This window comes from Acanthopagrus latus, chromosome 19 (assembly GCF_904848185.1).
Source record: "Acanthopagrus latus isolate v.2019 chromosome 19, fAcaLat1.1, whole genome shotgun sequence".
In the NCBI taxonomy this organism is placed as follows: Eukaryota; Metazoa; Chordata; class Actinopteri; order Spariformes; family Sparidae; genus Acanthopagrus; species Acanthopagrus latus.
Window position 1 is genome coordinate 20277904 of NC_051057.1, and position 27792 is coordinate 20305695.

General features: G+C 43.0%; 2 protein-coding genes and 1 long non-coding RNA gene across 7 annotated transcripts in view; 2 read left to right on the top strand and 1 right to left on the bottom strand.

Moving 5' to 3' along the window:
- sh3kbp1 (SH3-domain kinase binding protein 1) overlaps nucleotides 1–4086 on the top strand; it is a 36652-nt gene extending 32566 nt beyond the window's left edge. For all 4 annotated transcript variants that reach the window (XM_037079321.1, XM_037079318.1, XM_037079319.1 and 1 more), the window contains 3 exons: nucleotides 157–368; nucleotides 462–525; nucleotides 1447–4086. In XM_037079321.1, the coding sequence (XP_036935216.1) occupies nucleotides 157–368; nucleotides 462–525; nucleotides 1447–1485 (315 nt within the window). In that variant the 3' untranslated portion in view covers nucleotides 1486–4086. The remainder of the gene's footprint in view (nucleotides 1–156; nucleotides 369–461; nucleotides 526–1446) is intronic.
- Nucleotides 4087–6072: 1986 nt separating this feature from the next.
- On the top strand, nucleotides 6073–27615 carry map3k15 (mitogen-activated protein kinase kinase kinase 15). 2 transcript variants are annotated; one of them, XM_037079590.1, is made up of 30 exons: nucleotides 6569–6878; nucleotides 8736–8875; nucleotides 9222–9245; nucleotides 9692–9769; nucleotides 11263–11456; nucleotides 11530–11698; nucleotides 11792–11898; nucleotides 12575–12745; nucleotides 12846–12958; nucleotides 13144–13303; nucleotides 13544–13694; nucleotides 13784–13891; nucleotides 14318–14367; nucleotides 14509–14604; nucleotides 14796–14883; nucleotides 14976–15109; nucleotides 15799–15926; nucleotides 16152–16282; nucleotides 17102–17207; nucleotides 18192–18349; nucleotides 18520–18703; nucleotides 18892–19069; nucleotides 20244–20418; nucleotides 21481–21666; nucleotides 22112–22217; nucleotides 22454–22694; nucleotides 25220–25332; nucleotides 25413–25519; nucleotides 25602–25678; nucleotides 25919–27615. In XM_037079590.1, exons 1-30 carry the CDS (start codon nucleotides 6569–6571, stop codon nucleotides 26010–26012), a joined length of 4077 nt encoding a protein of 1358 aa, XP_036935485.1. In that variant the 3' UTR covers nucleotides 26013–27615. The 2 variants fall into 2 exon arrangements, with proteins under 2 accessions (XP_036935486.1, XP_036935485.1); XM_037079591.1 differs by lacking the exon at nucleotides 9692–9769 and having other exon boundaries at nucleotides 6073–6878.
- LOC119008877 lies at nucleotides 7202–8642 on the bottom strand. The gene is made up of 2 exons (XR_005071582.1): nucleotides 7906–8642; nucleotides 7202–7545 (listed from the first exon to the last, which is right to left on the bottom strand). It is a non-coding gene; the product is annotated as an uncharacterized LOC119008877 (long non-coding RNA).
- Nucleotides 27616–27792: the final 177 nt, after the last annotated feature.

Here is a 27792-nt window from a genome sequence, read left to right on the forward strand (position 1 = left end):
TAAGTCAGTTTAATTTATTTATTTTCTAATGAAGCAGAAATGTCTCGAGAAGTATTTGGATGAAAAATGCAAAGAGAAACAGAATTATAGTTAAAAATGTATTAATGAATACAAGAAATTGTAGAATCACTGATTAGTGTTTGTGTTTCCCTCCAGGTACCTGACAGTAAAGCACCGCTGCCTGTCAAGCCCTCTGTCCTGACCCCGCCTACCTCCAGCCATCGCCCCTCCTCCCCGTCTTCCTCCTCGGGTCTGACCCCCTCCCCCGAGCTCCGGCATTCACCTCTGACCCCCCCGACACTGGAGGAACTCAGGAACCAGCTGAGAGACCTGAGGTCCTCCGTAGAACTGCTGAAGAGCCAGCACAGGTACATCGTCTATATAGTACGCACCTGGATGTGTGTGTATGTTTAGAGGCAGGTGTATCAGAGTCATGACGCTGTTGTGTTCATGTGTTTCAGGCAGGAGATGAAGCAGCTTTCAAACACGCTGGATGAAGAGAAGAGGATTCGAATCGGTTTACAGGTGAGGTCATGGACCATAATCACACACCTGTTGTGTTGTTCAGATGCAAATAGTTCTAGGATCCCAAGTTTCCTTAATTGACTGACTTCCTGAACAAAGTGTCATGTTTAAAGGACCTCAAACAGCTCCCGAGTCAGTTTGAGTCTGCCCGCAAACATTTTATCACTAATTACATTATTTTGCCTTTTAGCTCAGATTGTGCTGATTTTCCAGATGTGAAGCGTTTTATGGTAATCTCAAAAATAACATCACAATAAACAAAAATACCAATGCAGAGTTGGAATAGAGTTTAGAATACCTCGGCTCTAATTAATTTTATCCTATATCAAAAGTGAATTCATGTTGATAGTTTGAATAACATATGAAGTGTTCAAGAAATACTTAGTTCATGTTTCTGCATTCAGAAATGTTTGTTATCAGTGTTTTTTTGTGTTCATTTATCTGTCTGACTTAAGCTTTTTTTTTTTTATTCATGGCATAATTTAAATACTTTAATCAATTATTTAGGTTTATTTACTTATATAACCTTTTAGCTTAGATTCTGCAGATTTTAGGAATGTGAAGTATTTTAAGATAATTCAAGAAATTATGTCTCAAAATCAAAAATACCACTGGTAGACTGCTTCTATTGTTCAAAGGGCTGAAGAGCATTTCTACCGCTCAAAAGATAAAACTGTGTAAAAATTATCTTCTCAATCTAATTTTAACTTTCTTTTTGAAAAATTGACCAAATATAACATTATAATGGGCCAACTCTGGTCTTTGTGTATTAAAGATATGATGCTGTGTTTGTCTGTGTTTAGTCGAGACGAATGCCGTCATTTCAGTCGACATTGGAAAGTTACTATTTTAGAATGATGTGAAAAGTAGACGTAAGACCATTTACATCACCATATATCTGTTGTTGTTGTTGTTTTGCAGATGGAAGTAGAGCAGATAAAGAAGAGCCTGTTGAAATGAAGACTACATCATCCTTATCTCTGATGTCTGCATCAGAGGCCAGCACATGGAAACATTATCACTGTTGGCCCCCCGAGACACTTCAGCCAAAACAAAGTTTGTGCCAAATGATCATCACGATCAACATCAGCAACGTTACAGTACCATGGAATCAGCCACCTCCCTCCCCTGACGCCGCCTTATCCTGTGTTTACTTCTTTATTCTCCTGTTTAAAGAGGCTTCTCTGTTCAGTTTACTGCTCTCTTGTCGAAGCTTGCTGTGCCACCGGTACTGACCGAACAACAGAGCTGCGGCTGCTGTGCCGGTACTGTTTTTTTTTTGTTTTGTTTGTTTGTTTTGTTTCTAACATGTGAAGGAGACTTGGAACTTCGTAGCCCGGTTGGTTCAGACGACCTCTGTGCTGTTCTGTGTCCACTCTGCGGCCTTCTTATCTGTGTGTGTGTGTGTGAGTGTGTTCTTATTATCCATCAATGTGAGGACTTAGGTTTTGGACCTACAAAATAGGGACATTTTCGTAAAGTGAGGTTGGCCGGTCCTGACTTCTTCATCGGGGCTAGATTAAGGTTAGAATCAAAGCCCATACTTTGAGGCACATCATTAGCATTCGGGTTGTTCGACACACCGAGCTTGATGTTTCTATGGTACACTGCAGGCGGGTGATTCTGAAGCATCGGCTATTAACGGCTCTCACATTTGGACATACTGTTTACCCCCCCACCCAACCCTTTTTCTTCTTAGCGTAGTAAATACTTCAGTCTTAAAAGTCAAATTTGTAGTTTAAATTGAAATTGAATGTTCAGTTTGCAGCCAGATATTCCACCTGTTGGAAGGTGAGAGTTTTAAGCACATAACGACTCCCCTCCCCCCATCAATGAAATTAATCAAACCAACATGACAAGCGATACCGTAGGTGCTACTTAAAAGAAAAGTTTTGCAAAAGTACATTCATTTGCTTTCTAGCTGGAGTTAGATAAGGAACTCTTAGTCTAAATATGAAGCTAAAGCTTGCAGCCAATTGGCTTATTTCAGCATTAATACTGGAAATGGGGGAAACTGATGTAATCTAAGTAATTAAATCTGCCTGCCAGCACCTCTAGAGCTCACTTATGCTACTTTTAAACCCAAATTAGTATTTTAAATCAGGTTTTTTTTAAATGTGAAGGCAGCCAAATGTAAATGGATGTAAGTTGTTTACATATAAAAAGCTGTGAAAAGATCAGATTGGAGTTGTATGATGACCGCAAGACTTAAAAAAGCCAATGCTTGTGGTCAAGAAATAATCTGTACAACCACAAATCATCACTGTTACACTTTGTTTCCTCAAATAGCTGCTAGGATCTTTATTTATATACAGCTTGCAGAGGGGACCAAGCAGGTTTTTATATCTAATTCCCTCTGTTTGATACGTACATTTTGTCACATTTAAGTACAGTTCCACTTGAAATCAAGCTACTGCCATCTTGTGGCACTTTAATGTTACTTCGAAACATAATTTGTCCGAGACATTAACATGTGCAGTGACTATACACTAGATGACAATATCATGTTAAAAATAACATAATTGTGTTATTGAATCTATTGAATTAAAGCAATGTAAATATACAGAACATACAGTGAGGTTTGCATGCACATTACGAGGCCCAGATAGTTTGTCTACCATTGTTATTTTCTCCTGGCCTTTATTTGTTTGTCTTAACTATAATTACTGTTGGCTTTTGTACACGTAAAATAGGGCAATTGTTCATTGTTGAGCTATACAGATGCTGGTAGGCCCTTAGTTTTCACTGAACCTGACTAGCCGTTACCCCTTGTTTACAGTTTTTATGTTAAGATAAGCTAACGGCTTAGAGGTGATATCAGTCTTCTCATCTAACTCTCAGCAAGGAACCAGAGAACTGTATTTACCTCGATGTCAAACGATTCCTCTCACACGATCGAAAACTGCCCCGAGATATTTGGCTGCAGATGAGAAGTGTATGCAAAGGAAAAGTACAGGTCACTGCATGAACACGCCTATCTATGATCAAGAGTATTGGTTTCTGGACTAAAAACGTATTATTTTACCTTTTTCTTTTTTTTTGAGTTATTGCACTTTTGACCCACATCTCCAGAAACTTCAAGAGAACGGCTGTGCTGCTCGCATCACACCCCACAAAAAGCGAAACGTGCGATCCATCGTGATGTTTCTGGTGGTCTTTTGGCAGCAGATGAAGGGTAAAGTCGAGGACAGGGTTTGAGGAATGTAGTCGGTAAAAAGGACCTCACAGGTTAGGGAAGACAAAAATGTGTGTGTGCATGTATGTGTGGTAGCATGTACGGCTGTTTGCCTCCCTTCCTTATATGTGCACAGAATCTATGGCAACCCGTCACTGTGGCCTTCCTGTTAATGACTCCAAATCTTTCTTTCTTCTCTTTCTTTCTTTCTTTCTTTCTTTCTTTCTTTCTTTCTTTCTTTCTTTCTTTCTTTCGTATGACAATGAGAAAACTGCTACAACTGAGGCTACAAGTTGTTTTCTTGACTTGGTCCTTTCTCTCCAGGATAGTGATAAATATATATACTTTTATATTTCAGTGTAATAAAGATGCTATTATGTACTGTACGTGTGCATTTTATTGTTTTTAAAAATGATCCAAAACGTGTTTAAATTGTCTGTTTATTCAAACAGTTGGTTCTGCTGCATGGATTACTGTTACAGAGCAGTGTGTGTGTGTGTGTGTGTGTGTGTGTGTGTGTGTGTGTGAGTGTGAGTGAAAGATAAACTGGACACATTCTCGTGTCACTGATGGTCTGTGTGAACAAAAAAGAGAAGTGAAAGTCACTGATTCAGACTAAATAGGCACTGAAACCACTGCAGAACATCTGCAACAGCACTATTTAGATGACTCACAACTAACTAACTAACTGAGAAAAAATGAGTTAAATCTCAGGATGTGTGTAACAGGACACGACGTCGATCCATGTCATAACTGCAGGAGACAGTAGATCTGGTGTTTTATGTTTTCACAGCTGTATTAAATGCCAGCAGCTGCAGAACAACATGAGTGAATCTTTAGCAGAAATTTATGAACAAGCGCAACAAACACCGGACCATTTTTGAATGTGCTGATGAACAAAGGTCAAACTAGGACTTCAGACGACATACACATACTTAAAAAGACTTATTTTTCTCAAACTGTGCATCCCTGCAGCACCTCTGTTAACCCTTTTGTGTTTGGGAACATAGCAGGTAGATGGTGGAGCCCAAAACCAGAGCTAAAACAGAGCGAATCTAGGACCTCATCTCATCAGGTGGACACAAACACAACTCCTAAAATTAATAATAGGTCAGTAATGTGTTCACAAGTTTTTTCAGGTTTTTTTTGGGGGGGGGGGATTAACAAATACAAAGATCTTATGAAATCATAGTGTGTTTGAGTTTCATGACAAACCCTGATTAATGTTGTAATGTTGATTTTTATGAAATTAGAAGCTTGTAACATGATGTTTAACCTCAACTGGAGATTAACAATTCAAGGCCATTACTTACTTTTCTTGCGTTTGCACACGATGGACCGCACACCAAGAAATTTCATTCAAATTATGTCCCAAATACAAACTTTCCAATATAACTTTTATACAGTAGAATTCACTGACTCAATCAATAATAAATAGCTGTACATGATTGGTGGAACAAGCAGCAACCAATAAAAAACACTCAATCAACAGCCATAGATCTGGAACAGTACTGCCTCCCAAAACTATAATTCTTTCTTTTTATGGAGTTTCAGATTCACTGATATCACGACAACTGGGCTTTATTCACTTAAAGGGTAAATCCACCAATTTTACCTGTTAAAGTGTGTTAACAGGTCTTGGGGAATACTCCTGCACATGTGAAAAATGTAGTATAGAGTCTCTTGTGGAAGCTGCATGTACTCTGATAATGCCTACAGTGATGTCACTTGGTGGTTCAGTTGCATTGTGGGTAATCCAGGTGTGACCCAGGTTATAAAAACTAAGAAGAATGCCCAAATTCTGGTTCAAGTTTAAGTGCAACGATGTTAAAGGAACTTTTCCAAAAACCTGGCAAATATATTATCCACAATGCACCTTGGTGACATCACTGGAGGATCATGGTCACGGTCCGAAACTCATGTGGCAGCTGCTGCTAGCTGCACGGCTAACTAAGCTAACAAGTTAATACAGGCTACAGTTATATCTTTTGATATTCTGCTCCCTAGTTTGTTTTGCATATGAATTCGACAGATGAACAATTCTTACATATTGCACCTTTAAAATCAGACAACCTAAATAATCCCCTTTTTTCCCTTAATGCAGCTCAGTGGAGCCATTTTACACTTAAACAACATAAAAACAATGATAAAGAGTTCAGTGAGGAACATTAACATTAAAAACTTTTCAGTCAGTGAAGGACTTTTGACCCAGTTTTGAGGACATATGCACACAGAGTACTACATTGGTAATCTTATTTTATGTTAGTGTTGTCGGCTTCTTTGTGTCCTGACGATGATTGCAGGGACTTTTGCCAGCCAGTAACCTTTTCTTCCCTCCCAGACAAGATAAGAGATCATAACAAACACTGGATCACCTCATGGCAGCCCTGCGCTGGATCTTCTGACTGTGTGTTAAACAACTGAGAATAACTTGGCTGCTGTGTGGAGGAGTGAACCAGGAGGACACACTGTTTTATATTTAGACAAGCAGAGAGACGGTGACAGGGTTTCATACTGTGGACAGCTGATTGTGTCCTGCAGGAGGCCAAGAAACAACCTCCAAACCGGACGGAAAAGGAGAACACCTTAACTTCTGGATGCGTTTCCCTCTCCTCCCCCTCCTCTCCCTACACTTCCTCCTCTGTCTCTCCTGGATCTGGTCGGATCCAGTCGGGCTTCTTGGTGCGAGATAATCGGCAGCTGATGTGAGTTAATGAGGCGGAGATGCGGGGGGACAAACTCAGACGCGCTGCGCTCCAGCGAGGACAGGTGCGCAAAGAGTGAGCGAGAGGAGAAGACGGGGCAGAGGGCAGAGGAGAGGTGGACAGAGACCGGAGACAAAGCAGAAACACCCCCCAGGTTCGCGCTATGGACACCGGGCAGAGCGCGCAGGTCGCCGACATGGCAGGGGAGCACTCCGCCGGGGTGTGCCTCCTGGAGCGGGACCGGGAGAGAGGCGAGGTGGCCAGCCCGAGCCCCCCGGCCAAGCAGCGCTCCCTGCGGGCGGTGTATGTGCTGAACGATGGGCTGAAGGCGGTGATGGCCAGCAGCCCGGAGTCCGGAGCGCTGCAGTGTCTGCAGAGAGCCTGCGACTCCGAGAGCGCGCTGCTCACCACCGTCACCTTCGGACGGCTGGACTTCGGAGAAACGTCGGTGCTGGACAGTTTCTACGATGCAGGTGGGTGACAGGGACACCGCGTGTTGTTGGTCTGTAATGATGGAGGTTTGGAAACTTTCCAACTTTCTATCGGATGTGCTGCCCAAAATACGCAAACTATTCTAAGAATGACATTGTTGGGATAAGGCAAGAAAACAGGGTGCAAACTCAACGTCATACAGACGTCATAGAGAATTGACATTTACTGCCCTTGTGAATAATCTTGTGCCCTGTGCACACACCAAATTTCATGCACAAAGTAAGTTTATTATCCCCCAAAATACGCAAAGTACTCCCCAAATGACGGAGTGAGGCAAGAAAGCAAGAGTGACAAAACAAACCACAACACTGAAACACTTTATTCACAAAAGTTGCACAAAAATTGTTTCACCAGCATGTAAAGTCCTGACTGGATGTTGAAATAGTCGCTAATACAACTGCAACTTGTGTCCTTGTTACAACTCTGACCAGGTTTCCATTCATTTCCAGGCAGAACGGTTCATTTATGTTCATTTCTTTCGGACGATTGTGAAAAACTCGAGCTCTGACTCCAGGAAGAGAATGTTTTCCTGTTGCAAGTATTCTTCGTCAAGTTTGGGAGTGAAGGCAGAATATTTTTGGTTAAGACCGCGTTGCAAAAGTGTTGAAGCCGCTGCAGCTGTAACTTTGGTGTCTTGAGGGTTGGCCACTGGTGCAACAATAAGATGAGCACTGGTGGTAACATACATGCCTGCATTAATGTCACCCAGTGGCTGAGTTGCATCGTGGGTAATGTAAGCACCAGGTTTTGAAAAGTAGTCCACTGGTCTAGCATTGAACCCGGCAACAATATTGGACTTATTATGGACAGTTAGTTAAACAAATGATTGAAACCAATACAGCAGAACCAGAGACATCTACTTTACCAAACCTGGTGCCTACATTACCCACAATGCAAGTGAGTGGGAGTTTATCAGATCACATGCAGCTTCCTCTGGAGCTGTTGGTAATGTGATGCTACAAGAAAACACAGTTTTTTAGAAAATGAAATAAAAAAATCTGTACTCACATTAGTTTTTTTTTTATTTCGCTCATGCAAGAAGCACTCGTGCGGTACCTGACTGTAGACTGCACACTAGTCCCTTCTTGTCTTCTACATACAGACTTAAGATTTGGTACGCTTGAGGCATCTCCGCTGAGTGTTGTCTCTCTGCTGTGGAATGTGCAGATCTGGAAAACCCTCAGCCCGAGGCGAGGATTACATTCACCCCTCAATTTAATCCATGAACATGGCAGCGGGGAACAAAGAGCTTCTCAACAAGAAAGACAATTAGAAGCTCCGTGCTGCTCTTGACTTCTTGCTCTTTTGTTTGTGTTTACGTCGAATCATGTAGTTTATGTCAAACTGGAACCGAGTTTCCCTCCCCAGGCAGCTTAACAACCATCCACTCCTGAGCTCACACGTGTCCTTGAATGACTCTGTGAGGTTTCACCCACACAGAGTCTAAAACCCTGCAACTCCCCTCCAGTTAGTTAGAACTGAAGAAGCCTCTTGGATGAGAGCTGAAACGTCTACAAGGAACAGAAACAAGTCCAGTTACCTACGATACAGCACTTAGAATTACCGTGACTGAGAGCCTTCATCCTCGCTGTTGGTTCACGTGGATCAGAAGGCACCAATAACACAAGAAATGTGTTTTAATAGTACTGAAATGTTTTCTGCAACCACACGTTTAATGAGGTTGGAGATGGATTTCAACATGTGGTTGAGGGAAGGTCGCCTCTACCAAATTATGAGCTTCAAGACATGTGTTTAAGTTGTCACCATCATCATGGTCATCTCCTCCTCTTCCTCCTCCTCCTCCTCCTCCTCCTCCTCCTCCTCCTCCTCCTTTCTAGACATCGCGGTCGTCGACATGAGTGATGTGTTCCGGCAGCCATCCTTGTTTTACCACCTGGGCGTGAGGGAGAGCTTCGACATGGCCAACAACGTCATCCTGTACCACGACACTGACCCTGACACTGCCCAGTCACTGAAGGTACACACACACACACACACACACACACACACACACACACACACACACACACACACACCTATTTGAATCTGCGGTCAGAGTACTAGAGTTCCTGGATGCCATTCCTTCGCACCTCCTCAGAACAAAGTGATCCGTTAAGTTATTTACAGACTAATATGAGTGTGTGTGTGTGTGTGTGTGTGTGTGTGTGTGTGCATGCATACTGTTCTGTGTGTGTTTGTGTGTGTGTGTCCAGTACAGTCTGTCCTACAGTGTGTTGCCAGGGTGAAACAGCTGTTTAAAGAGAGCACACAAACACTCCGGCTCTTATTTCCAGTCTCACATTCTTTGTTTTATCTCCTTACAGGACATGGTGGCGCAGAAAAACACAGTAAGTTTCTGTGTGTGTGTGTGTGTGTGTGTGTGCGGTGTGTGCCAGTGTGTGTGTTTCAGATTTAAGCACACACTCTCTCATGTTATTTGTGGGATCATAATTCATCTCAAGTGCCTTCCACACACGAACACATGCAGGAATGAATATCTGCATGCTCTCGCTCTCTATCACACACACACACGGACACACAAACACACACACACACACACACACACACACACACACACACACACACATAGACAGACACACACAAACATAGACAGACACACATGAGCAAAAACATGCGTGGCAGCCTTCTGAAATAAACTGCTACACAAATATTCATTTAATAACTCATTTTTAATATGTGTGTTGTGTTTCTATGTGTGTCGTGTTTCTGTGTGTGTGTATGTGTGTTGTGTTTCTCTGTGTGTGTGTGTGTGTGTGCGTGTGTGTGGAGAAAGGCCACACGTCCACCAGCGCTAGGTTTTCCGTGGGTTCAGTTGCCTCCAGAGTACAGAGGCTCTGGACTGCGCAATAAAGTAGGTACCATGCTGCAGCAGCAGCAGCAGCAGGGCATGATGGGAGATTTTTTCCCTCACTGACTAATAATACCAATAACAAACATGGAGGAGGGGGCTGAACAACACCTGACCTCCACATGGGAAGTTGTGTGATAGCAAATTAAAAAGCTCTAACAGCCTGTGACTCACAAAGCCAGAGAAGGATGGAGGGAGATTCTGACACGCTGCAGCTTGTGTTTCAAACATGATGATGTCTTGATTTAAACCGCAGCGTGTCTCACGTCGACCAACTCCTTCTGAGATGATATCATAAAAAGTTACACGATCAGATATCCTGCATTCAGAACAAGCTGCTCATCTTCTGCTTCTTCTGGGCGAGTCGTGTGTGTGTGGCCGGTCTAAAAATATCCAGCCGTTACATAACACGTTATCTTCACGAGAAGCTAATGGGGAACATTGTTTTGCTTTGTTTTTTTTAAAGCAGCTATTGTTTGACAGCAGAGTATAAAATGACAATGTGAAAAACCATGTGACAGCATCAACAAGGTCGCCAGCTCCTGAATCTGCAGCTCACCAGAATAATTGTTGGTAATGTGCATTTCTGCAAAGCCACAGATGTGTTGGAACCTTTTTGTTACAACACAACACAAAAGCTACGTAGCTCGTGTTAGGAAAGATCATGTTTTGTCTCAAAATTACCTGTTTTTGGCCACAAACACGGCAGGAGGGTTTGTCGTTGCCATGGACGCAGCATCACGCTTACAAATGTTGAAACTCTGCAGTCACTGTCTTCTCTCCAGCGTGACCACATCAGTCACAAGCATGAACATGGCAGCCATCTTTGCAGTTGCGTGCCAACAAGACCAGGCTGCCATCTGACTGAGTGAGGAGAGTCAGAGCTTCACTTTTAATGATCACTCGGCCGCTGACGTGACACTGCCAGCTCACCCCTCCAGAGCACTGGAGTGGTTTAAAGTCCAGTGTTTGATTAGCCTCACCTGTCTGGGTAATCCTGTTCATTAGAGTTAAATCCTCAGCTTCCATGCTTATTAGAAGTCCTTCTGCAGCAGCACAGGATTTATTGTAATTGCCCTGAACTCGCTTGCGTGTGCAACAGCGAAATCTGATAGCTGATATCTCTCCCGGTATTAAATACACGATTGACTTTTTTGGGGGGGGGGATGGAAGGACACGTCTCTCTGGAAATGACACATGAGAGACTGAGAGCGAGGAGGCAGGAGAAGGAGAAAGAAAACACTAACAGTGTTGTGGTGTGTATTTGCAAGCATGTGAGCTTTATTACTTGTTCTAACCTTTGCCGATGTGGTCATGATGCTGTGAAACGATCTCGGCGGTTAACTGATCCTCCTCGTTAATCCCCGTCCCCCCTTCCTCTTTGCCTTATCATCGTCATCATCATCATCATCCGGCATGTGTGTTTATCTGATATCATGATATTTAGAAGCACCTCCGGTACTCAGACATCAGATATTTTTTATTCTTTCTTCCAGGCCTCCAGTGGTAACTACTACTTCATCCCCTACATCGTGACTCCGAACCATGAGTACATGTGCTGTGAGAGCGACGCCCAGCGCAGGGCCAGCGAGTACATGCAGCCCAGCTGGGACAACCTGCTGGGGCCGCTGTGCGTCCCCCTGACGGACCGCTTCACCAGCCTGCTGAAGGACATCCACGTCACGTCCTGGTGAGACACGTTTGACAGTGAACAAACACAAGCATTTCCTTTTTTTTTTTTTACATTTGTCCGTCTCCTGCAGCGCTTCCTTTAAGGACACCCTGCTGAATGACATCCGGAAGGCCCGAGAGAAGTACCAGGGAGAGGAGTTGGCCAAGGAGCTTTCCCGAATCAAACTTCGGATCGACAACACAGAGGTCCTCACCCAGGACATCGTCATGAACCTGCTGTTTTCTTACAGAGACATACAGGTCGCCTACAAACACACAATCGTACACACACACATACATGCATCGTATTTGTATTGAGAGGCAAGAAATAACTTCCCTGTGTGTGACCACCAGGACTACGACGCCATGGTGAAGCTGGTGCAGACTCTGGAGATGCTGCCTACATGCGATCTGGCAACTCAGCCCATGATCCAGTTCCACTACGCCTTCGCCCTCAACAGGTACACAGCAGGTGGATTCAAAATCAGGAATCCATTCATTCTTCGTTTGCAAGAAAATTTGCCTCCGGTGGTTTTAGCTTGATTCATTGATATTGTACGTTTAACATAACCTTCAAGACTCTGGATAGCTGTAAAAGAAAAAAAAATCATATAAGATAACGCTGGATGAATTGTATTGATTCCTGATTCCCAGGATTTTACTCCTGAAAGGCTAAAACTAGCAACATATTAAAGATCATAATCTGAATTCATGGCATCTGTTTGACTATAGATTAAATTAATATGTCATAGAAATCTGTAATTTCTGTTAAAAATGGTCTTAAAAAGACAGAACTGGACAACTAGCAGGAGAGATGAAGCATGTGTTAGCTAGCTGGGCTAACTTGTATTCACTTATTTACAAAAAAAAAAGAAAAATACCCTCTTTGATCAACTAAGATCTTTGTTAGTTTATTATTTAATATAACTGAGTGGTTAAATTCAGTCATGGTGGACAGAAAACCCAGCGAACGCTAAAACTGTACAAGCTAGCAGAGTAGCAATAACTGCAATGACAGCTCTTTGACTCCAGTGGAATAAATACTACCCTGTTTTCTTGACTCAACCACAGAAATAATGCTTAGTTCAACACACGACTACCTGCCTCACCTTCACGTATAACTGTGTGTTTGTGCAGGAGGAACAGTCCCGGCGACAGAGAGCAGGCTCTCAGAGTGATGCTGCAGGTGTTGCAGTCGTGTGAACATCCGGCTCCGGACATGTTCTGCCTCTGCGGGCGGATATACAAGGACATCTTCCTGGACTCGGACTGCAAAGACACCAAGAACAGGGACAACGCTCTACAGTGGTGAGGACACACTGCAACTTTAATGTGCACTTGTTTAACTTACAGGAACATTCCTTTTCCTTGCTACATGCTGTCATCTGTGTTCACTGCCCACCTGCAGGTACAGAAAGGGATTCGAGCTGCAGCCGACTCTCTACTCCGGCATCAACCTGGCCGTCCTCCTGATGGTCGCCGGCCAGCAGTTTGAGAGCTCCATGGAACTGAGGAAAATAGGTAAAATGATCCTGAACCTGACGAGCCAGCACACAAACCAGGACACCTCAAATGCATCAGTTGCTTTCAGTGTCTTCTTGTTTACTCCACCGACTGCCTCTGCAAACCTCATGTGTTTTAAAAGTAGCCATGTGTAAGAAAAGCATTTTATTTTGGTTATAAATATTCTACATCTGGTGTTGTAGGTGTGAGGTTGAACAGTCTGCTGGGACGCAAAGGTTCCCTGGAGAAAATGAATAACTACTGGGACGTGGGCCAGTTCTTCACCGTTAGCATGCTCGCTAACGACATCCCCAAAGCTACTCAGGCTGCCGAGAAGCTCTTCAAACTTAAGCCACCTCTCTGGTATCGACATACGCATCATGAAAGTCCAAATGTATTTCAATAAAGTTAATTTTAAAGTATTCACAGAGCTGTTTGAACAATTTATGGTCTGAAAGAAGCACTCTGTTTTAAGCTCGTCTTTCAGAATATTTTTATTTACAATTAATCCAAGCTTAGAAAATTCAGTGTATTTCTGAGACCTTGTCCGTTACTTTTATATTCATACAACAGATGACTTTGCTTCTGTATATCTCCCTCCAGGTATTTGCGGTCGGTGGTGCAGAACCTGCAGCTGATCCAGAGGTTTAAGAAGCAGGCGGTGGAACATTCTCCCCAACGAGAGAGGCTCAACTTCTGGATGGACATCATCGTGGAGGCCACGCAGGGCACGACCAACCGGCTGAGATTTCCCGTACAGACACACAAAGACACAAACACTCAAACACGCATGACCAGATATTCAGCTTTTGGCACACTCACACGTCTTTTTTCTGGTGACAGGTGTTGATTCTGGAGCCGACTAAGATTTACCAGCCCTCCTACGTGTCCATTAACAACGAGGCTGAAGAGAAGAACGTCTCCATCTGGCACGTTTCTCCTGCAGAGACGGTGAGAATGAAATACAACATTGTTACGCCTGCTGGAGATGGAAAAGTTGGTGTGTGAAAACACATTAAAGTACATAAAGCACGTAACTTAAATATCCCTCAAGCTTTACTGAAAGAGATGGAAATTAGTTACATAAATTACATATTTTAATCATCACTTTTCTACCAAGTATATTCGTCTAATTACTTGCCAGAATACCAACCTTTCTTGTTCAGATCCAATTTATTTCATTCAAAATTAGGTGTGTGAAAGAGAACAGAACCGCCTCCATGTGGGTGGAAAAGGGTCAAGTTTGAGGATTTAGTACTGCTCCTTTTGTTACATCGTCTGGTTGTGTACTTTATATCTCCTATCACCTTACTTTGGGCGAGTGATGATGCATTCAACATGTCTGTAAATGTAAAAAATGAAATCCTTTTATTACAGAAAGGGATCCACGAGTGGAACTTCACTGCGATGTCCATCAAAGGCATCAGGTAAGAAAGAAAAGTCGGAGGTGAATTAAATCTGAATGCAAAAGTTGCCAAACTCTGTGCAAATTACATTTTTCGCTCTTAATTTTGGAACTAATGAAACTTAATCTGAGCTTTCACCTGTTTTAATCCTTCTGTCTGAAGTATCAGTAAGTTCGACGAGCGCTGCTGCTTCCTCTACGTCCACGACAACTCCGACGACTTCCAGATCTACTTCTCCACGGAGGAACAGTGCGGTCGGTGAGGACACACCTCTAGATGTGTCTGTGTAGGTGTGTGTGTTTGTCTGCGTTTGTGTTCGTACAGTACGTGCGTGAGATTGTACAGAAACATGACCCGATGGCCTCGATGTGTAAGTAATAATGTTATAATGTTTGTGTCTGGTTGTGTGTGTGTGTGTGTGTGTGTGTGTGTGTGTGTGTGTGTTTCAGGTTCTGCTCCATGGTGAAAGAGATGATATCTGATGGGACGGGGAACGCAGTGGAGCTGGAGGGGGAGGGAGACGGAGATACACTGGAGGTCAGCTGAAGTCTTTGCAGTAAATATCTGCCTCACCTGCTCCAGGTGATGATTATGTGAGGAGTATATGTGTGTGTTTGTGTGTGTTCCAGTATGAGTATGACACCAACGAGACAGGCGACAGGGTGGTGTTGGGGCGGGGCACGTACGGAGTGGTGTACGCTGGGAGAGACCTGAGCAACCAGGTCCGAATCGCCATCAAAGAAATCCCAGAGAGGGACAGCAGGTCGGTCAAAGTTTGCCTCGTTTAACACAAAAAAGGTGTAGAAAATATTTTTTTTCCCCTATTTTCTGTTGTTTAATATCACAGAAATGACTGTTTATGACTCAAAATCCTGAGTTACTGTTTTTAAGACAATGTGTCTTTAGATTTTAGCTAGAAATAGAAAAAAAAAATCAGCTCTCTTGTTGCGAATCTGACCAATCAATTCTGTAAACTGAAATAAAAACTGCACCTGGCAGATTTTATAGGCTGAAGGGAGCTAGGAAGGTTCAATACTGATGTTCTGGGTTGGTGATGCGTGAAATCCGCGGTCTCTGAACAAGTTTTTAAGCTCAATAAACAGATAACATTCAACAGAGTTTCTCTCATTTGTTGTGGAGGTTGAAATCTTCCCGCACCAAAAAGGAAAACTCATTCTAGCTAGCTAATTAAGCTAATGTTGGCCAAAATGCTTTCCATACATACATAATAATCACGCTAAAAGTCCTAATCTTTAAAAGAGTTTAAGAGTAACTTCACACCCAATGTTTGGAATATTGGACCTGTGTTTACGAGTGTCCTATTCAACAAAATTCCTGTGGCATTCCTGTTTGTAAAATGTGATTTTAAGAGCAAATAAATGACAAACAAACTTTAAGAATAAAGAGGAAGACGTATTTCTCTGTGGCTCTTCTTCTCTGTGTGTGACTCAGGTACTCCCAGCCCCTCCATGAGGAGATCGCCCTTCACAAGTACCTGAAGCATAGAAACATTGTTCAGTACCTGGGCTCCGTTTCTGAGAACGGATACATCAAGATCTTCATGGAACAAGTGCCTGGAGGTGTGTTTGTGTGAGAGAGAGAAAGATGGTAAAACAATTACGCTGCTGTCTTTTGTTTCGTAAAAAAAAAAAAACCCTTCAGTCCTGAGAAACTGGGATTGGAGGATCTGTCTGTTTCAGAGATCGATGCTTGTGACCTCTGGGTTGCTGGGCGGTCTCTCTAACTGCTTGGTCGTCTTCCCATTTCATGATAGGTTTTGGACACTCCTTCTCTCCTTTCTCCAGGAAGCCTGTCCGCATTGCTGCGGTCTAAATGGGGTCCGCTGAAGGAGGCGACCATCATCTTCTACACCAGACAGATCCTGGAGGGGCTCCGGTACCTGCACGAGAACCAGATTGTCCACCGAGATATCAAGGTACACCGAAGCCCATCGATAGAGGGCACCATACCCAAACATTTGTGTCAGTAGTTTTTACCATTATAAGTGTCATTTATAAAATATGGCCAGAATCTGATGGAAGCTCCAGAAACATAGAAGGCATCATAATCACCAGAGTAACCAACAACTGCTGCTCTTGCTAGTTAAAGGTGTTGAAATACAGAATGTAACTTAGAGCAACTCTGACCACGACTACGACTCTGTGGACGAGAAGACGGAGAGACAGGAGAGGCGAGCAGCAGAAGATTAGTGACGGAGAGTCAGGAGTCATCAGCAAAAGGGTGAACATGGAGCGTAGAGCTGCAATGTTTTCACATCTTACTTTGAAAAGTCAAGTTTTACATTCAGTACAGAGTGTACAGTTCAAACAAAAGGGGCTATCACACTGTCAGACCTTCTTGAGGCACAAACTGGTATTTCAAGACAGGGCGGGCCGGGGCTAGCTGGTTAGCATGCTAACTTCGGTCACCAACACAGTATACAGATCAGTATATAGTATATCTCTGACACGCTCTGTTCATACTGTCACCTCATTGTTTTATGTTTTAAACTTAAATTCTGGTCAAATCTTACAAATTACTCCTTAAAAACTTCAGAAAACATATTGATAAAATATGTAGATTGAAAATAAATTGGTGTTTAGTGGAGGATGAATCACTGGACAGCATGTGAGGCTACATATTTTACCCAGTGATAATGCATAAACAATTTTTGGCTTCTTTAGAATTATAAGTATTCGTAAATTGATCCTAAATGTATTTAAACCCTGTATCTCTCTGTGTCTTTCTCCATCAGGGAGATAATGTGTTGGTGAACACTTACAGTGGCGTCTTGAAGATCTCAGACTTTGGGACCTCCAAGAGGTTGGCGGGAGTCAACCCCTGTACGGAGACGTTCACCGGTAACTTCTTTACTTCTTCCCACAGTAAATATCCCGCTAATATCTTCTCCATGAAAACACACAGCTGTTTCAGCTGTCACCCGAAATCTTTAGATGAACATTTTAAAAGCCAAATTATAAACACTGCAAGCATAAAATTATTGATAGTCGACTAAATCATCGCAAAAATAACACCCGTGTGAAGCTCCATAAACAACTGGTGAATAAACGACTTTCGGAGAAAAGAAACTGCACGTATCACAAGACGGTAACTCAGCATTAATGGAGTCATAGAAATGCTGCAGACTGTGGGTGTAAATATCAAATGACCCTCAAAATGTCAAGAGCCACTATCAGCCGCTATGGAAACACCCGGACACACGGGCGCGCACGAATGTGCGTGTGCGCACAAACGAACATACAAATTCATCGGCCATCTGGCCTCCAGCAGCCAGCGAGGTGCGTAATTAGATTAGCTAATCAAGCAGAGGCAGAAGGGTGTTTACCTTTCATTAGCAGGTGTGTGTGTGTGTGTGTGTGTGTGTGTGTGTCCTTATCTGTTTCTCCTCTGCTGCCTCCCTCGCTCTCCTCTGACTCCGTCTTTTTATAGCTCTCTCTGTCCCTCAGTGTTTACATCAGCATGCAGAGCAGACCACAAATGCCAAGTCTGCTCAGAATTACTGACTGCAGACTAAATACTCCAGATAAGAGAAAATATGACCTGCAAATTCTTCTGAACTCGCTTTTTTTCTTCAGTCTTCGGTCTTTCTTTGTTAATTGCCATTAGATATAACGCAAAAATGTGATTTCTTTCATGCTCAAAAAAGCATATTTTGTGCAAAACCATTTTGCCTGAATCTTTAGATCTAAAATAACAAAGACTATAACAAAAGTAAAAGCTTAAAACAAGTATACACGCTAGTATTGATGCTGAATGACTCCACTGCCTCTCCTCAGATTTTAGAAATGTTTGTCCACGTTACGATCTGCGCCTCTGTCTTGCAGGCACTCTTCAGTACATGGCGCCAGAAATCATTGATAAGGGCCCTCGAGGGTACGGGGCCCCGGCTGACATCTGGTCCCTGGGATGCACCATTATAGAAATGGCCACCGGGAAACCCCCCTTTCATGAGCTGGGGGAGCCACAGGCGGCCATGTTTAAGGTAGGTTTCCGTGTGCATGTTTTGCTTAACGGCCAGGTATGGCAACACCAGTCGGACAAACCACATTCAAATGTAAGAAGAATCATGACCAAGCGAAACAAATTCCTGGTTTTGCTGCAGTTGTTGTCCAAGATGTCTGTGGGACAGTTTCTTGTGTTTTTATGTTCCAGGTGGGCATGTTTAAGATCCACCCGGAGATCCCCGAGTCCTTGTCCCTGGAGGCCAAGTCGTTCATCCTGCGCTGCTTTGAGCCGGACCCTCACAAGAGAGCCATCGCCTCGGACCTCCTCAGAGACACTTTTGTCAGGCACAACACTAAGGGCAAGAAGAGCAAGATCGCCTTCAAACCATCAGGTTAACACACAAACACACACGTGCATGTCTTTGGCAAACTGGTGGTGGCGGTGTGGAATAACAAGATCATTAAGACTCTCTCCAGGTGATCCCTAATGAGCTACTTTGCCAGACCGATTAGGTGGCTTGTTCTGATGGAAAAGAGGCTTACATTTATTCCTTTCCATGTGATAATGATGCTCCTTCAGACTACATCCACAACGTTTCCCTGCCGGTGCAGCTGCAGTGCGAGGCCACCGGGAGCAGCAGCAGCGAACACGGTTCTGTGAGCCCCGACTGCGACTCCAAGCACGACGTTTTCTTCCAGAAGAAGAAGAACTCTGGCTCCGAGAACCTCCTCAAACCCCCCAACTCCAACTACCTGAGGTGAGTATCATCCCTTGATCCCACCGGGTACGTCAGGAGCATCATGTCTGCCTGATGTTGTCGACTTGCTGATATAAAATAATTAGCACCAGGTGTATTATTTTGAAAATCGACCGGATGCCGTTCCGTTGTTTAACTGCCTCTTCTGGGACGCCGCTGATTCTATTTCTATCATTTATTAGAAAGCTATTTTCAGAACAGCCTCAGAACTTGAAGCAAATTAGATAATTAATCATCTTAATAATCGGATAATTCTCATATGAATAACACCACTATCTGTTTTCTGTGTATGAAGGCTGACGATAAGGACACTCTGGTGAGCTGGTGCATGTTTAAAAAGTTTATGTGATGATTTACTGAAGCAGACAGCTGGAAAAACAGAAGGCGTGCTGAAATAAAATGAAGCTGAAGAGGGGGAGGGGAAACAAACTGACTCCAACACACGGGATCTTATTTACAGATGAAACACTAGTGCACACAGAAAACAGATGGGAGCAAGACAAAGACAGGAAGTGCAGAGGAAAACGTGACAAATGAGCGTAAAACCTACAAAATAAACAAGAAGTGAAGAGGAGATTAAATGAAATGACAGGAAGTCACTCCGAGATCTGAACTCCAGACGTGAGAAAAACTGACATTAACCTGCAACCTCCGACTTGGATAGAAACAGAATCATCTTTTTTTGTAGAAGCCGTGGTTATTCTGCATATATTAGCTACTCTCACGATCATAAATCTGCGTGTCATCGCAGACACAACCTCGCTGGAACGGCACAGATCATGTTGAGAAGATGTGAGTGTGTGTGTGTGTGTGTGTGTGTGTGTGTGTGTTGGGGTGGCAGGTGGTCTTGCTGTGCTCACACTGCGCTCTGCTGCCTTTTACAACGCTGATATAACGAGCTCTGATCACTTTATGAGCGTCAGCTTAGCGGCTGAGCACGCGCACATCTGCACGTGCACGGACTCCTGCGAGTGTGTGTGTACGCACGCGCACGTTCCCGCCGCGCTGACTCACGCTGCCTCTGCACTTTGGTCGGCACACATAGTAGCCAGGAGAGGCTTGTATCTGTAAATAAACCCAGCGGTGCGTCACACACTGTTATAAATCAGTCTTTTTTTATATTGCAGTGAGATCATCCCGTGTGTGTGTGTTTGTGTGTGTGTGTGTGCTGCAGTGTTCCAGATGAGGGTTCGGTTTCGGAGGACCGCAGCGCCCCCCCCTCCCCCGAGGACAGGGACAGCGGTCTGTTCCTGCTGAAGAAGGACAGCGAGAGACGGGCCATCCTGTTCAAAGTCCTCAACGACGACCAGGCGAAGGTCATCTCCAACCTGAGGGAGAACTGCATCCAGGTGTGTGTGTGTGTGTGTGTGTGTGTATTCAATAATGATGATCCTCTCAGCACCAAGAGACAAAGAATAAAACGGAAGACACTCGTCTTCCTCTCAGTGGCAGGGGTGATACGTACGTGTAGTTTAGTTCCCAGGTTGAGACAAAAAGAAATGTATTTTGTGACTCACCTGTGAAACAAAAACACTCAGTGATCTACGAACTACTCAACCACTTAGAGCCACATAGATGCACCTGTGTCATGTTTGCTTTACCACAGGTACAGCCATGAGGGTATTTTACAGGGTTTCTTTCTCTTTCTGAACATCGGGGCATCATTGCAGGTTACCACGGCCGGATGGTTGCTGTTTCACAAAGAGACAAATTTAAAGATCAGACAAATGTGCAAAGAGAAACAAAATATATCAACATGAATGAATAAAAAACTAAGAATACATATCAGGTGGACTCTGATGAAGGTGGTTTAATTTTCGCCCGTGTCCATTCGTTTGTTGGTTTGTAAGCAGGATCACATAAAAACTAGTAAACAGACTTCCTTGAAACTTGGATGGATGACGCGTCTCAGCCCAGAATAGAGTCCTTTTAACTTTTGGTGCAGATCTGACTAAATCTCACTTTCTTTAACATCGTGAAATAGGCCGATTTGTCAACATTTGGATCAAAATAGGCCATGTTTATCCATGAGTGAGCACAATTTGATGCAGATCCTAGATATGATGATCTTAAGTCAGTTATAGATAACAGGAAATAGTCAAGCATCTTATTTATTAGTAAACTGCAGCTACAAGGCCTTTTATTTCAAACTAAGCATGTGAGAAAAGGAGTCTACTTTTCTGATTTTACCACTAGGGGGAACAAGAGTCAAATGTATTACACTCCTATAAATAAGAGACACTGTGATCACAAACTTTATAGAGGTTTTACATTGTTTTTATTAGTTTAATTTCCGGAATGATACATCATATTTCCAGGAAGTGTTCTGAAAATATCTGTTCAGTACCAAATTAATCACTACTAGATTGTGTGTAAGTGTGTGTAAATGTGTTGTGTGTGTCTGTTTTCAGGGCAGTGAGGAGCTCCAGCTGTCCGCCGAACACATCAAGCAGATCATCTGCATCCTCCGAGACTTCATCCATTCCCCTGAGCGGCGCGTCATGGCGGCCACCATCTCCAAGCTCAAGCTGGACCTGGACTTCGACTCCACCTCCATCAACCAGATACAGCTGGTGCTCTTCGGCTTCCAGGACTCGGTCAGCACACACAACCGAACCCATGAGAGGATTTTGTTTTGTTTTTTTTTGTAATGTAGGCTAATGCAAGTAGTTAAATGTGTGAAATTAATCCAAGCAGAAATTAATATGCAGGTGATTTTGGATGAGAAACACTGTGAAAAATATCAAATCATATATATATTGTTTCATCCAATCCAGTATTCTTACAACTTAATGTGCAAATCCAACAAACATCGTAAACAGGTGCAGTTTGATGTAAAACAACACAGAAAATCAATTTTGTAGGAAAATTGTCCGGATGATTTGACCAAAAATGATGACTGTTGTTTCACCAGTTTGTCAGATTTATTAATTACATAATAACTGCACTGATTAGAGCTTCCAGACATGTAAAAGTATCTCTAACAAGTGTGGAATTTAACATCAGTGGTTAAAGAGATTTCACCACATCTTTGTTTTCCAGGTGAACAAAGTCCTGAGGAATCATCACATCAAACCTCACTGGATGTTTGCGATGGATAACATCATCCGCCGAGCCGTTCAGGCCGCCATCACCATCCTCATCCCAGGTGGGCAACTTCAGGTGGCTGCAGCCCGTCGTGAGCCTCTGCCGCCATCTAGTGGACTAAATGCTCAATTCACGTTCAACTTTATGTCCTCCCAAGAAAAAACAGGGTCAAATAAATATAAGATGGCATGAGAATGACTTGTATTATAACTTTTAGCATATGCTCGTTTATCTGAAAACCTACAGTTGAAATACAATCATGTATCACAGTTTTGACCTTTGACCCTCAAACTGCAGAGCTGCAGACCCACTTCGGCCCGGCGTCAGAGTGCGAGGGAGCAGAGAAGGAAGATGAGGTGGACGAGGAGGAAGTGGAGTTCGGTCCCGTTTTAGCTCCACAGGCTGACGACTCCGGGGTGACGGCTGACCCGGTCCAGTCTGCGGTCAGCCCGCTACACTGCGCCCAGTCGCAGGAGCATCAGCGCTCGCATCATCAGCTGGGCGCACAGCTGGGGCGGCTCAAACAGGAGACCAGCAGGTACGATAAAAAAAAAACAAAATAAAAACACACGCACGTATAGAAGCTTGTTCAAAAACTACAGGAAACACATTGACAGGCTCACATGTCGTGAATGGAAATCACCACTTCTTATCTCTCCGAACAGGAGGTGTGAAAGAATGTGTGCAGTCACACACAGACACACACCCAAACCGAACACACGCACGCACAAACAAAAATGTCACGAATGCAACACCTCCGGGGCTTCATGTGATGCCACGCAGCAGTAACAGTATACGGCAGTGAGATCAGAGTCAAACCTCAACCGACCTTTGACATATTTAACCCTGATGTGATCTGAACCATCAATAATTAGGAAAAAAATGGAAAACTGAATGTGTTTTGTGTGATTGCACCTTTTTTAAGTTAAAGTTAAGTTAAATTTCCTTTTTTTTTAGACAAGACAAGCAGTACAAAAACAGCCGCATAGCAATAAATACAACAGCGAACTACAATGCAAAAGATTATTCAACATTTAGAAAATGTTATATGAAATGTCTGCACAAGCATCTGTGGTTTTATACTTGACTAATAATTGTTGAACTTTAGCAGCAAAAGTGACTAATTGCGACTTTTTAACATTTGCAAATCAAATTGTCTAAAAATACTTCGACCTTTGTTGCATATTGTGTCCAGTTATTTTATCGTGCAACTCAATGATTCATTGCGTCGCCGCCTGTCGCTGTAGCTTCCAGATAAATATCATTTCATGATGTTGAGCTTAAAAAAAGGAAGTTTTCAGATGTGACTTGCATGAACCTCTGATGCATCACCTCTTCTGTTTCTGCTTGAGTCACTTCAAATAGATTGATCATACTTCTACCTCCTGTGTGTCACTGTTTGGATCATCGGGAGTTTCCTAGCTGCAGAAATCAGACCAGATTTGACGTAAGAGTTTGACATTTTCACTGGATGGATGGATCCATTTTATTGGTGCAAAAATATCTGGCCATTTGTGTTAAAACTTGCCACAGAAACTCAGGACCAGAGGAGCCCAAACTTTTCTCCCCTTGAAGGTCCAAACGTGAACTTAACGGCTTATTTTTATAAGTGTCACTCTTCCTGCTGTGTTCAGACCATAAAACATAATTATTAACTCGGGATCCAACATTTGAAAATGCACTTTCACTTCGCAAAAAAAGCCTACACAGCAAATTCAGATCCTCTTTTTTTTCTTCTCTAAACTTTATTTTGTCAAGAGCTGTTTCGCAGTAACAGTGCATTAAAAAACAAACAAAAAAACTGACAAGCTAATACAAATGTTACTGATGATGTTGGACACTCTGGCACTACTGACTTGACGGGTGTGGCCCAATACAGAAGACGACTGGTTCTCCGTGACAGAGTATCATCGACATTCATCGACCATGACAAGTTTAAACAGCACAATGACAGCACAAGCATCACTTTGTATTGGTTCCATTTTCCCATGAATGAAACTTTAACTATGCGTTTTACCAAAGAAGGAAGCCACAGACCGTGACATCTTTAAACAAAAGAACAAAAAGAAGGTATGAGACAGGGATTTGACGCACTGTTGAGTCAAAACAGAGTTTAAGTGTGCCTGTGAGCGAGTGAGTTTCGACAAAATGTCGTCAGCGTGTTCGCAGGTTAAAAAACACCTTCCTAGCTAATATCTCTGTTTGATACAATGCAGAAGAAAAGGCATGAATTATTATTATTTTAAAATATGAACTTTTATGTAACCCAGAAAGGTAAAAAAACAGACATTATTTTACCTTGAAACACAGCCCGCTGTTGCTCCTGAAGTTTACGATCCGTCATCTTTTCAGCTGACTTTCAGCTTCAGCCTGAGCATCGCCAAGCATCAGAGGCAAATGGTCACTGTGTGAAAACTGTCTAATGGCCGACAGTATGAATTGTGTATTTTAACTGTTTCTTTTCAACCCTTTGTCCTCTGACGAAGACGTTTAGCCAAAACTCACAGGTGTCAGTCATGCATTGTTAAACTCAACAGTGCATTAAACCACTGCCTTCTTTTTTGTCCTTTTTTCACAGTATGTTTTCATACAGACATGCATAGTTATAGTTTCGTTCATGGGAAAGATATTGTGTTATTGGACGACGTCACTTAAAAACAGAGGATGCAGATGTGTTACCTGGTCAGTTGTTGTTAATAAAAAGGCTGCATTTGTTATCTTTGTTCTGGATAAACACGCGGAAGAGTTTAGTTGAATTTTATTTTCTACCTGGAGGGTTACGAGCGTCAATCCTCCAGGTGTGGATCCAGTTATGAGGACGTGTCTGCTTAAGTTGCGTCTCTTTCGTCATGTACGGACTGTGAGTAAGCTTTGTGATGAAAAAATAAAGTTTGACACCAGACATGACATTTCCAGGAGAACATGAAGACTGACAGGTAACCAGTCATGCTACATACTACAGCCTGACTCCACTTCTGTCAGCTGTCACCTCACTGTTATAAACTCAATGACTCGCCATGCTTAATGTAGTATTAACAGCTACCTCTGTGGCGCCCCCTGCAGGCTGCTGGAGGACCTGCTGCAGAAGGAGAAGGAGTACCAGCAGGTCCTGAAGGCCACACTGCAGCAGAGAACACACGACCTGGAGCTGGTCAAAGTCCGGCACAGACCACCAGGTAGACACGCCGATTGATCCGTGAATCGATTATTCCTCCGTTTGAGCTTCTCTCACTTTATTTCTCTTTTTTAAAAACAGACGTTTCACCTCCTTCCATCTTTCGCATCCCTGCGGACCACGAGCCAGACAAGCAGCTCACCGATTGGCTGAAAGAGCAGGGGGCAGACGCCGACACCGTAGATAAGGTCGAGTATCTGGTGGCACTCGAGATTCTTCCTGTACGCCCACAAACACATTTTTTTAACTGATGGCTGCGTTGTGTTTTAGTTTGTGCTGGAGGAATACACACTGACCGACATCCTCAATGACGTCACCAAAGACGACCTCCGCTGTCTACGTCTACGGTATCTACTCAAACAACAAACTGTGATCAGCTTTGTCAATAATAGTTGATTCTCTTAACATTTTGTGTGCACATGTGTTCAGTTTCTACCAGTTGTGAGGTGCATCATTGTCTCTTTTACCTTCCAAGACATGAAACCATTTGGAGAGTTTAAATCTGGAAGTTGTTTTTTCTCGCCTCTCTGAAAGTTTGACGCCGTCGTACATCGAACTATCATGACCAACGCTTCTTTTTACCTCAGGGGTGGAGTCCTCTGCCGTATCTGGCGGGCCATCCAGCGGCACCGAGAGCGAGAGAGGCAGAGGAGGAACGAACGCTCCGAGGACGAAGGATGACGGGAGGAAAACACTACCAGCCCTTGCATGGCCACTTCTTCTCTTTCTCCCTCTCTCTCTCTTTCCACCGTGCCTTTTCATGTCGTAGTCTCTGTACGTACAGGACCGACCGAATCTCCGTACAAGTGTCACACGTGACCAAAGCGCCTTAGTGCAGGCACTACTGTATGTATCTGTATGTGCATTTAAATGTGTATGTGTGACACAACGTGCTCGTGCTCGAGGATTTTGAAAGGAACACGGACGCAGTTTTTTTTTTCAGTTTTACTCCACCAAGAGACACATAAAATTAATAATTTTGGATCAAAATGCTGTATAAACTCCTTAAACTGCTCCTGTTGCATAATCTGTTCAGTGCTGTCCATTTGAATTCTCATAATTTTGTCAACATGTGGTTGCATCTTCTCATCAATCATGACTTTGAGCCCTCGTCTTGTTCTGCCGTTGTTCAGAACTTCGGTTGGGTATTTGAACGGATACCAGTAAAGGTGCTTTAAATTCACTACCCATACCCAGGTTTCTTTCAAAAACTACTTTACTTATGACAAAAATATCATTTCAGATGTCAAAAATAAGTCACCAAATATAACCAGCATCGCTTTAACAGAAGAGGCCATTTCAAGGAAAAGTGCATTTTACTCAACCTGCATAACTGGACTGAAGTGTCGACAGTGTTGGAACATCAGCACAGTATCGGATTGCTTAAAAAAATATGAATATAATATAAATCTGTCTGAAGAAGCATGAACAACAAACTGTAGAGGGGCAGCAATACGTGGTGCTGCTTGATAAGAAAAAGAAACATGGGTATTATCTGTTATATCACATGAAGTAATAATTACCCTTAAATAGTATTAAATTCACATACTATTGGTTTCATAACAAGGTTTTGGACCTCACATATTGTTTTAGCATATCAAAGAGCACATCGGTTAGGAATTTTAGATGATGTTTCGTCTAACGTTGTTAAAAATGAATCCGAAGAAAGTGAAAAACGCCCAGTTTTTTTCCGACAATAGCTAAATTATTACATAAAGACGCTGGTGCCTCAATATTGAGAGATGTGCTGTCACATACCAAACTTCAGCAGCAATCGAATCAACGTGAATCAGTTCTTGGGAATACCAGTGTTAATCAGACCGTAGGCTCAAAAGTCTGAGAGTTCGAGACCCAAACCGAGTCAGAACTGCTCCACCTGATGTTCAGACGGACAGCAGAGAGTTGATTGTGCTGCAGGAGTTTCTGTGAATGTTTTTACATCGTACCCAAGAAAAGCCACCTTAAACTCTCCATCTGTAATGTAACGTTTTATTAGTCATATGAATCGTCCGTCGTCCAAAACAACTCGTGTGTACTCCAAGATCTCCAGACCGACCACACTGAGATGATTTATTGAAATCCCGACTGCCGACACGTCACTGCTTTATACATTTGTACGCATGTAACTTATTAAGATTTCCTTGATATTCCTACTGAAGTTACTTTCCTCCTCTGCGTGTACCTGTATTTAAATGTTTTTGTTTTTTTTTTATTCCAACTGTTATGTACGTGCCTGTCTACTTAAGAATTGCTTTACAACTGCAATAAAACTGGAAATAATGAATGTGTAGCCCATTTTTTTTTAGGTCAGTTCTGAAAAAATTGTCATTTTCAGCCTTTTAAAGTAGACGATACAGAGTCCTTGGAAAATAGTATCCGACTGGCAGTTGACACAAACTTCAACTGTTGTTCTTATCCGGATTGTCGCCCACATGCCAGCCTTGTTTTAATCTTTCCTACA

Coding starts and splice junctions, on each gene's coding strand:
- map3k15 (XM_037079590.1), top strand. CDS start 6,569: ATGGACACCGGGCAGAGCGCGCAGGTCGCCGACATGGCAGGGGAGCAC. Junction 12,959..13,143: donor CATGGAACTGAGGAAAATAG/GTAAAATGATCC, acceptor CTGGTGTTGTAG/GTGTGAGGTTGAACAGTCTG. Junction 20,419..21,480: donor TGAGGGAGAACTGCATCCAG/GTGTGTGTGTGT, acceptor GTCTGTTTTCAG/GGCAGTGAGGAGCTCCAGCT.